At 41.7% G+C, this 11,892-nt stretch overlaps 1 protein-coding gene across 1 annotated transcript in view; it reads right to left on the bottom strand.

Moving 5' to 3' along the window:
* The window catches only part of LPA19 (photosystem II 11 kDa protein-like protein), a 31,573-nt gene continuing 19,681 nt past the window's right edge, over positions 1-11,892 (bottom strand). Inside the window, exon 3 of the mRNA XM_077391158.1 lies at positions 1-280. Coding sequence (XP_077247273.1) covers positions 143-280 — 138 coding nt within the window. The 3' untranslated portion in view covers positions 1-142. The remainder of the gene's footprint in view (positions 281-11,892) is intronic.

Here is an 11,892-nt window from a genome sequence, read left to right as displayed (position 1 = left end):
GATATTAAACAGTGATAATAACAACAAATAGCAGTGTTTTGAATTTTTACCCTCTTACTAGAAGAGGACGTAAGGCAAGGCATCGACTCTAAATAGAATTTCGGGTCGACATACACATAAGAAATCTTAAGATCATGACTTGCTACAGAAAGGCCTCTGCAGTGCTTAAGTCATCCAAAATGCTGGACTTAACCTTTTCAGGTAACGCCGCAAAAGGACCTGCCTTTGAGTAAAAGTTGGCCAGTGATCTTATCACCTTCTCGATTGAGACATATGATTCCTGCAAACAATCAATTATCAGATTATGAACATGTAAGAACACCTTCAAAACTATAACAATCAAATAAGCAAAACAAAAGGTAAAAATAAAATTTAAAAAAAAATGGCAAAACCATAACATCTGGAGAATTCTATGCAGAGTACATGGAATTAGCTTGAAGAGCTGAGTAGGAGCAGATTAATTTCTAATCCCATGATCTTGAAATGGTCAAAATCAGTCTAGGAGCAAGCGAAAACCTCGGGAATGACTGAATCAAAATAGCGCACGAATAATTTATTTGTAAGAAATATATTTCAAGTAGTAAAAAGTTTCGATCCCCTGTGGACATTCATCTGTGTTTGTGGTCCTAAACTTTGATTCTGACTAAGGTTGAGAGCTAGCAGTTAGAATAGGCGGCACTCTACTTAAGCTTTCAGGGTCTGATAGTCAGAGGAAACTCACAGGAGAACAAAACTATGCACCAAACTTTGATGCCATGCAAAGCAGCTAGCCATATTGCAATGACGGCTCCATAATGATACGACATTATACATGTTTGGGTCTTCTTCTTCTTTTTTTTGAATGATAGACATTATACATGTTCTCACAGAGTAAGACCAGCATTTCAAAAAAAGTTAAGATGTTGGTTTTGCGTGAGAGGAGCGGTGAAGCCTATGTACGCAAATGGCAAACTATCTGCTAGAACATCTAGAAACTCAAAAGCAATCACAAGCAAACTGACAAGACAGAAGCAAGGGAACAACTCTTGGCCAAGCCTACTACTATATCCACATTACCAAATTACGTTTCCTTCATATAGAAGTCTTTGAATCGATGGTCTAAATAAACCTGAGAAAGAAAAAGAGGTGAAAGACCTGGTTTGCAAAAGGTGTGTGTGTGTGTGTGTGTGTGTGTGTGTGTGTGTGTGTGTGTGTGTGTACGCGGGTGGGTGGGCGGGCGGGTGCGTGGGTGGGGTGGAGCGGGTGGGGGTGGGGGGGATTCTAAAAAGAATAAAGTCAAATTTTGAGTGGTTTGCAACAGAGAGATGCAAGAATGGAATTGAGGCAATTCCTGTGTATTCAGGAATTATGGAATGTTAATCTGCTTAACTAATTCATCACAAGGGCTCCCTTCGCAACAACTCCCAGGAGTTCCTTCTCACAAGGCAACTCTTAACAAAAGAAGAATCCTATAGCTGATCGAACAATATTTATTTAAAAACACTTAGGGACCGTGGATCCTTGTACAAGCTTCTAAAGTTGAAACCCTCTGTGGACATTTGACGAGGAGAAGAAAAGATGAGAAGAAAAGAGGAAGAAAGAATGAAGGGAAGTGGAGTTTGTTAATTCCATATTCATTCATGCTCCCTCTCTTATTTCCTTGGGTTAAAAGATTACAACCCTACAAAGATATTTATGCCCTTAAGAAAGAAATACAAGACCCAAGAACCTTGCAAGACATAATTTACGATATTCCCCTCAAGCTGGAGCAAAAATATCAATCATGCCAAACTTAACTAGGATACATTACGATGGGACCTTAAATATACCCTTGGTAAGAATGTCAGCCACAAGTGAGCGGTCCTAGGGACATGCATAAACTGGCTGAACAAACAAACAACATATGCAAGTCCGGATGAGTGAGAAAGATAGATCAGTCTACCCATTACCATCTGAAAGCATCATGCATCAACCAGTCTCAATCCATCCTCATCATTTAGCCTGTGATTTTGTTCAATTGGTGTATCAGCTGGCTTGGCCCCAATAGTGCTCATCTCCTTGAGTAGATTTGGGATATATTTCCACTATGATATAAAGAGACCCTTATAAGAGCATGTAACTTCAATACCAAGGGCATACTTTAACTTTTCAATCCCAAGTAACATGTGGCCAACCTTCAAATGAGTGGTCTTGAGGCGTGCATAAACTGGCTAACCACACTCACATGACACACAACGTCCAAACGGGTGTGAGAAAGAATCCATTAGTGTATTAGTTGGCTTGGCCCCAACAGTGTCTGTCTCCTCGAGGAGATCTATGATGTATTTTCTCTCGGAAATAAAGATACATTAGATGAATGGGTAGCTTCAATCCCAAGGAAATATTGTAACTTTCCCGGATCCTTAATCACAAAAGCCTTCCCCCAAATACTTTTTTAAGTTTCAAAAACTCCTCACCATCATCTCCCGTTATCATAATGCCATCTTCATAAACTATGAGTGTTGCAGTTCTTCCCTAAGAATGCTGTACAAGCAATTACGGCATGCGATTGATGAGAAAAGCAGCAATTAGAACAGCATTTGACCAAAACAATTTAGGAACATTCATGCGTAACTTCGAGAAGATGGAGATTCTTTTGCTCCTCAACAACTCTGTTTTGTTTAGAATTGCCAACACAGGTAGTTTGGTGTTCAATGCATGATCATTCAGATATGATTTGAGGCTCAAATGCATGTAATTCTCCACCATTAATTGATCGAAGAATTTTGATAGAAGTACCGAAACGGTGTGCAAATCATCTTATGAAAGTAATAAAAGATGGAAAACACTTTATCTTTAGACTTCATAAGATAAACCCACATCATAATGAATAAGATTAAAAGGAACAATACTTGAACTCAAGCTTACAGGATAAGAAACTCTGTAATGCTTTGCAAGTTTACATATGTCACACTGGAGAGTTAAAAGACCTGGACTAAAAAACTTTGAAAACAACTTCTTTAAGGCCTGAAATGACAAATGTCCCAACCTACAATGCCAATACGTCAGTTGGCCTTCACTATTACTACTACTTGATAAACTACTAGTTGGTGTGTCACCGAGGAGCTGAAGGCGTCTCGAGAAGTTACAAGCCATTAGATTCCCGACCACTCCAAATCATCCTCCTAAATGCAAGTCCTAATTAAGCTCAAGGAGTGGGGAAAAAAGCTTACACTGCAATTCAAAGAATATGTAATGCAACAAATAGATAGCAAACTTGTCGTGAGATTTGGGACATGCAGCACTAAAGAAAGAGACAATTGGGAATGAAAAAAAAAACATCTCCATTCCCAGCGATGGAAGAGAGAGATCCATCAGCTTGACTATTCTGTTTCTTCAGCGCCATTTGCATATTAAGGATCTTGGGAAACTTTAAATATTTTCTGGTCATTGAGGTGGCTCGATCGAGGTTTGGCATTAATCTTTCCAGACAAAAGAAAGTTTTAGATTTGCTCAAAGAAACATGTCTCTTAGGTGTAAGGCTAGTGACATTCCTATGGTTCTCAATATCAAGCTCATGGTTGATTAAGGAGAGTTGTTTGGGAATTAGGAAGATATAGGAGGTCCCCATTGGTACACTCATCTACTTGACTATTACCAGACCAGATATCACCTTTGCGATGTTGAAGAAAAGGAAATAGTGCAGTAGAATAGAAATGAGATTAAATAATTAGAAGATGCTTCAAGGCGCGTAAACACTTTCTTTTAGACGATATTCGCCCCCACCAGTAGTTTGCACAGGGGACCACGAACTCGCCTCCAAGATACAATGAAGCCCAGTTCCAAACCGATTGCTTGATGACGTCCTGCACTGAACGGAACCAAGCCTGAATCACCCTTGAATTTTTCAAGTATTTGAGACCCAAGTGTGTGTTTCTACAAAAAAACAGATTACTTGAAATGGATTTATAAAACAGTAAAATAAAGACTTTGTAGGGGATTAAAGAGAGTGTAACACAGTGAGAAATGTCTATGGAATCAGAAGTTTGGGTCTGCCAAAGTAGAATTTCTAATTCTGTTTGTTCTAGGCATTTTCGGCTCTTTTTATAGAGCTTCTGGTGGCTTTTTACATTGAAAAGCACCCTTTCTAGGCATCCTTTCAGTGGGTTTGAATTCTGACCCTTAGATCGCGTCTAATCGCGACTCTACGGTTCAGATAAATCCTAGAGTGACCGTTGGTTTGTGTAAAACCTCCGCCCTCCTCTATAGTCGCTAGATCGCGACCGATCATCAACCCACGGCTCCGATCGCACCCAATCGCCTCTGGAATGTTGGACTTGAATGGACACAATCCAACGGTCCAGATCACACCCGATCGGATACTTGCCATTAGGCACGATCCAACGCATCACAGTTAACCCGATCCAGCACTAGCCGTAGGAACCATCCGAGCACGATCCTATGGTCCAGATCGCACCCGCTCGGGATCACCATTGGATTGAACCGACCTTGATCCAAGGGCTCAGATCAAACCTGGAAAAATTAAAGGCTCCAATCGCTCCTCGCTACAATGCGGCGTGCGAAGTGCAAAGTGCGCCTAAAAAGAGCCACTATGTGCCCTATAGCCCACGCCGCGCGCGCGTGCGAACGATGCGTTGCACTATCCCGCGGTTTCACCCATGGCTAAGACCCATTGTGCAACAAACATTAAAGAGAAGAGTGTAAAGCTATATAAGCCCAACTCTTTCTTTCTCCACTTCCGATGTGGGACTATCTTTTTCCCATCACTTCTACACTCTCTTGCAAAAAGCATATTTTTCCAAAAGAAAAGTTTTTCTTTTCCAAAACACTAATTTTGACCCAAAACATGATTTTGAAAATCAAATTCCAACATGCAATTAGTGTGGTAACCCAATTTATGCACACTTCGTGTGTTCAACATTAGGAAGGTGTGATCCATATACTGAGATAGCTCAAGTGTGCTCCTGTATGTGGGGTATTATATACGTCAAATAGACACATCAGCATAGAAGGCTACACTGATGCTTATTGGGCTGGCTCTCCTCCAAATAGGAGATCTACTACTGGCTATTGTACTTCCGTTAGGTGTAACCTCTTTAAGTGGAGAAGAAGCAACGTGTGGTTGTGAGATTTTGTGAAGAAGCAGAATACCGAGCTATGCATCCCACGGTTTGTTGAGTTGACGTGGTTCAAGATTTTACTTTAGATCGATTTTACTATTGATCACCTAGTAAAACTATTTTGTGATAATCAAGTTGCCTTTGATGTTTCTAGCAATATAGTGTTCCATGAGAGAACGACAAATGGATGTGGACTTCCATGTTGTTAGGAGGAGAAGTATGGGTAGTAAAATATCTACGCTCTATGTGAGATCAAAATATAAGCTAGTTGATATATAATATATTCACCAAAGAAACTAGTCAAAATCAGAGCCTACATATTTGTTCTAAGTTGGTTATTAATGATATCTCAAATCTAGCTTGAGGGGGAGTATTAGAATAGCATGCAATGCGATGGATCCCATCACTTATGTCTCTGTGAGTGCCAATTTTGTAATTTTTGTTTATCATGCAATTATACAATGGAGTAGGGCCAGTGATGAAGGTGACTGCGCTAACCATCTCTTGGGTTAGGGTGCTTCCTAGTTTTAGGTTCGTCTCAACCTATGATCTTTAGCACGGTTGGAGAGAGGTGAGCACCAATGGTGAGTAGATGGAGATTAACTCTCAAGGCTGGGATCCACCCAACCCTGGTCATCTCAAGCTGAACTTTGACGGCTCAACACATCCACCAAGAATATAAAACCTCCAAACCACTCAAACTCCACATCTATTGCATTCATCAAATGGACCTGCATACGCCAGAATCACTTTTGCCATTGGGATTAGAAGTAACTCCCAATAACCCAGCCTTTTTACATTATTGTTCGTGATACAATACATTTTGTTACTTCCATCAAATTTAAGCTTAAACAAGATAACAGAGCTTGATCCATATGTTCGGCCTTCTAATGTGTAATTTGAAATCTCAATAAAATCAATCCAATCAGAAATAAGATAATCAGCCAATGCACTCATAAATTTCAACAATTACAACATTAACTAGCTTAGTTAGACGTTTATAGGACCCATTTGAAGACTGAATTGTTTTCCTCTCAAATCAATCATGTTTGAAAGCCTACTATTAGTTTTTTATAGTACAAACTCATTATAGGGCCCATCTTTTATGTCAATTACTAGTGGCATACTTGTAATATTTTACAAGTTTATGTTATAAAGAGAGTGAAGTGGGGTTTTCTATTCCCAAACTTCTGAATCTCTTGTTTCTCTTGAACCTCTTGTTTCTCTTTTTTCTCTATGGTTTCTATTTTCCCTCTTTTTCTCTTATCTTTGCAAGTTGAAAGGTGAGTAAAACCCTAACCTAGGGTTCCTCAACTTGTACAGCAACCTTAATAGTTGGCTGCAGTGTTGGATGTGTGGAGTGTTCAATTCCTCTTTCTTTGGACTCCTGTAGAATAAAAGAGGAGAAAGATGCGAAGTGTGTGTGCCGTATATGTTGAAGCAACGTGCTAAAAAATGTGTTGCGTTTGTCAAAGTGTGTGGCCTTCCCTAAGAAGTGAAGAGAACAGATTCGATGAAGTTTGATTTACCTTTCGGTATTCTAAACTTCCTTGTTGGGAATGGGGAGTATAAAAAATGGTAGATCTGTTATCGTTGGTCAATCTGAATTTCTTGGGCTTTAGATGACCTCTATTAAGTTAAATGAATCCAAATGACTACAATGGTCAAAATCTGTCCAAGTTTTTCTTACGGCAAAGGAAAAATTAAATTACCTTATCGAAGTCATCATGCCTTCCCCAAGTTCACCTAAAATACAAAGAGTGCATCCAAGAGAAGACCTGAATTATGTCTTGGTTGTGGAATAGCATGGATCCCTAGTGTTAAAGGATAAAATATTAAATAATGCCATCTCCATCAGCTTAAGCTTTTGGAGTAAATGGTTGTTTCACACCTAGTTTAGCAACAATGTCATGTTTCTTAACACTGCTAAAGAGATTTGGGATTCTCTATGTGATACATTCATCAGACAAGAATATTTCTCCTATTTATCACTCATATCAAGAGATATTTTCCTTACAAGGGGAAAAAAGTCTTGGGAGAGTAATATGCTACATTGTAGCAAAGGTGGAAGAGGTAACCGTGGAGACTATGGATCATTTGATGGCCAAGATTCAGGGGAAGGCCGTGGTAGAGTCATGATCTACGAAAGTGCACTCATTATGTCCTGACTAACCAAACGGTTGATACTTGTTGGGAATACACGGTAAACATAGTATGGGCCAATCAGGTATCTTATAATGAAGATGGAAGGGATACAACAGTCTACTTCCAATGGTAATAGGCCACTCTCACATGTGAAGAAGATCAACAATTAATGAAAAGATTTCACTGCAACATTTGCTTGTATAGGTACAACATTGTTTTCTTCAGTGCCATGTGTTCCTTGGGTCATTAATTCAAGAGCTTCAGATCATATCACAGGTGACACAGTTGTGTTCTCGTTTTTAAATAAACTTCTTGTATCTGATTTTGTTACCTTTGCAGATGTTACCATATCTAGAGTCACTAGAATGGAGGATCTACATCCTAATTCTAGTATATCTGTATCTTCTGTTGTATTTGCTCCAAAATTTTCTTTCGGTCTTATGTCCATAAGTAAAATCTCTAGTCCACTTGACTTTTCAATAACCTTCTATCCATCACATTGGATTTTTCAGAATCTAAAGACGAAGAAAATTGGCGGAGGTCGTGTATTTTGAGGAATATATTACTTTTATGGAGGCACTGCAATTACTACCTTCAAGTTGACATTACCCCATATCAATGGCATTGTTAATTGGTCATCAATTTAGAAACAAATATGGTTTTAAACCTACTGTTTAAGAGAGAGTAAAACGACCCCCTGCAAATTGATCTATTCTCCTCGAAAGCTTCTTAATGAGTAAATGTTGTTTTTGTAGCTGTATCCTTTGCTAGAAGTGTTTTTCCTTTGCTAGATGATTCCCGAAGGTGTTATTTGATGTACAATGATCTCTATATGCCTATTATGGATTTGCACCCCTTGGGATCGATAAACCTTTTGGATCCCAACATTTGCAACTGCCGATGATCCCTAAATCGCAGAAGCAGAGCTCCGATAACACAATTCTGGGAGGAGTCGGTATAAGAGCACTGGATCCCTTCGGACATGGAGAACCTATTAGCCCTTCTTAGTATAGTATGTGATCCGCTTTAAGGTCTTAGGGAACTCAGATTTTCGGCTAGCCCGGCGCCAACTCTTCGATATATTTCTTGCTGGAAGTATCCCTGATCCCACTGATTTATCGATCAATGCAGTTCTGCTTGCATGTGCTAGGGAAGGTCGGTCTGAAAGGCACTTTGTCGAAGCTTGATATAGCTTGGTAGCAACAACCAAACCAATAGAACAAAGGACAAAGGTTAGCTCTGCAGCTGGTCCACAAGCAAGGTAAGTAGGTCCATTACCGGCCGGCTCCGGAGAGCAACTCTTGCTCTGCCCAAGGTTGCAGGCCATCGAGGAAGGCGTAGAGTAGAAAAGGAATTGAATTGACTTGCTGGTGTTCACTTTCCGTTTTCATTTCTTCAATCCAGCTTCTGACCTCCGACTTTTGTAGCTGCTCTGAGATTCGTAGCTAATAGGGGGTTGCCTACTGCCTACCACCTATCATCAATAAGCCAGCCAGCCGCACGCAAATCACTCATTTCTTTTGGGCTACTAATAGGGCCCCCTCTCACGCCTGTCACTGAATGGGGAAGTCGCCAATCTCTAAAACAGATTGCTTTGAATCTTAAGCTCGTTTATTGCTTTTCATTCCCCTCTGAATTCATTTTTTTTGATTCATCAGCTTTTTTGCTTTTCATACACAAGCCAAGACAAAAGGAGGAACTTAACTCAACTTATTAGAATCACTTTATCTTGTTGGTGGTTTAGTTGCCTCCTTCCCATCTCTTAGCGGAGCAGGGGGGCATAGAATACAGCCAAAGAAGAGCGAGAGGGGCGTACAAACGAAAGGAGAGAAGAACAAATGTAAAACGGACCGCATTATATAGGGTGTGTGCTATAGAAAGACATGTGGCTGTGGAATAGGACGGGCACCTAGCCTTGTTCTTTCGGGCAAACCAGTACCCGACGAGGTACCTCTTCTCCTTGAGCATCCCAGGAGGGCTGGTCAAGGAGAGAAAAATGGTATAGTTAAGGCTGAGGAGGGGGATCCATCAGAGTGAGATATCTCTCTACGGGCGGCATTGATCCGGGGCACATCCGTTTTTCAGTAGGGGTAGCTTGCTTCCACTGGAGGCGGGCGGGCGGGCAAAGGGTCCAAAGGACAAGTAGCCTACAACTCATGAATTAAGAGTTCTCACAACGACAAGGTCTACTCGACATGGATAAGGCGTGAATGAAACCTCCCGCCATAGAGGAGATCTAAAGTCTGGGTCTCCTCGATCACTCTCCTTTGAACCTGAAGTGGTCGAGAGAGATGCGCGAGCCACGGTTCAATCGACATCGCATTCGTCATAAGTTGAATAGTCATAACATTACCTTTCTTTGATCCACTTTCCCGGGCAGGGAAGAGAACGTAAATAGGCCCACTTAAGGGTGTCAATTTTGGCTCGAGCTCGGAAGCTCGCTCGAGCTCGGCTCGAATCCTTAACGAGCCGAGCCGAGCCGGCTAGCCAGGCTCGTTAAGCTGAACGAGCCGAGCCCAATTTAGGCCAGGCTCGGCTCGGCTCGGCTCGTTAAGGCTCATTAAGAATTTAATATATTTAAATATATATATATATATATATTATACATTAATATATACACTAAAAGGGTTGTCTAGGGAGTGAAAGGGGGAGGCAAAATATGTCACTTCATTTTTGGAACCCCATTTGTTACTTGGACCACTCGCCATAGTGTAAAAAAAGTAGTCAAATTACACTAGATAGGGCTGTCCAGGGAAGATTAGGGGTGTGAACTTCATATAACCCGAGCTCGGTAACGCTCGTGAGCCTGACCGAGCCGAGCCGAGCCCGAGCCGAGCTTTTGAGCTTAACGAGCCGAGCCGAGCCTGGCCAAGCTCGGCTCGGCTCGGCTCGTTTACACCCCTAGGCCCACTCCATGAACATAAACTCAATCTGGAAGTCTTGCTTGATCGAGGGCGGCCCTACCATCCCACCACCTTAATCATTATGTAGTAGGCGGCTTGCTCTCGAATATTACCGAATAATTTCAATACTCACTGGTTCATCAAGACAGTATTGTGTTCCTAACACCGCAAAATGGAACATTATACCATTCCCTGTCCCTTCTAAACAAGGACGCTTCAATAACGAAGGGCTGGGCTCTCGCGTGTCCAGGGTCCGATCATATCAACTAGCTACCCAGTTTACGGAACAAGGACTGAAGCAAGGGCCAGGAGATTGATGGATCTCGGGGCTTGGAAAACCCTTCGCCAAGGGGCGTTGCTACTTTTTGCGTGACTACTGATAGTGATTCGCTCCTTCCTTCGCGTGGTTCGCCACTTATTGCATTTCGTGATCCTCCGCTTCAGTCTGCATTTTTCGAATAGCCGCGATCCGAAGTTGATTTCCGATTACCCCCGAGTGCAACAGGACAAACTCGAGGTAAACTACAGACTTCAAAGCCTCTGTAGTAGCCTCTGGACAAACCCAAACTCAAAGAGCTAAGGTGTGCTCCGGGCTAATCCCCCCTCCCACGCCTCTCCCTATGGTCGAGTTAGTTCTCACTTCCTCGTACCCGTACCCGTACCCAGGATTTGGTCTATGTATAATATGTTAAGTCCGGTGAGTGGCGAGCACTGAAATGAGATGAGAAACGCTTGTAGACTCGTGACGCAACACGATGGGATGGTTAAGAGATTCTCTATGGTTAAACTCTTCACAACTTATAAATGGATATAACCATTTTGCACCCGCCCTATGCTGCGTATCGACCTCTATGTGCCAAATCTGCTTATGGAGAAAGTCAATCAGCTATCCCCGCCTTTTACCACGCAGGTGAATTCCCCTAAAAGGAACACGTGGAGGATTAGTGTGTTCACTGGTTATGGAGCTTACCTTATTATTATAAAAACTCCCTTCGTTCTACGAACCCTTGTTGATTCTGAACTTAGGAAGCCGAAGCATATTACGCAGATGCTAAATTTGATTTATCCAAAGACCTACCTCCTCCATATGGACCAAGCACTACTTGTATTTCCATTCATACTTTCAAGCCAGGTCTTCTGGCGGTTAGGTTCTAGTCTGTTGTAGGCATTCTGGTCTGGAAAGAGATCAGTTTCAGGTTAGGAAAATCAATCCCTTTGGAGTCCCTTACCTCGTCAGCCTATCAAATCAGATCACGTATTCTATGATACGTCATTCCATCATGTACATGTATTCGGTCTGAGATTTGGATATTACCTTGGACTATTCATAGCTATTACCTTGACACCAAAGAAGAGTTCGACCCAATGCAAATCTCCTTTCCTTTGATTGCCCGGTATAAATCGTACGGCATACTCCAGGTGGATATAACACCATTAATTCATGCATTTGGCAACGTTGGACCACAAATTCGGACGAGTGCGGCTTTCTAATATTATGGGAAGGAAGTATGTAAGCACAGGTTATTATTCTTCCTAAAATTTTGGACCTTGAAGTCCCTATCATGTAAGGCGTTTGATCAGGCGCCTACTCCTCGAACTTCCATTTCAATGTGTCTTTCCCTACGAATGACCTGGACACGCCAGTGCCAACTTTGCCCGATAAAGGGTGATGTAGAGACTATCACCGGTAAGTTGCGTCGGACCAATTGCGGGTCTCCGAGTCAGCCCGCACTTTTTCGAAGAAT

The sequence above is a fragment of the Tasmannia lanceolata genome, unplaced genomic scaffold (assembly GCF_043159265.1).
Source record: "Tasmannia lanceolata isolate RefF3 unplaced genomic scaffold, GAP_Taslan_0.1 ptg000012l, whole genome shotgun sequence".
NCBI lineage: Eukaryota > Viridiplantae > Streptophyta > Magnoliopsida > Canellales > Winteraceae > Tasmannia > Tasmannia lanceolata.
This window is presented reverse-complemented; position numbering and strand designations above follow the sequence as displayed.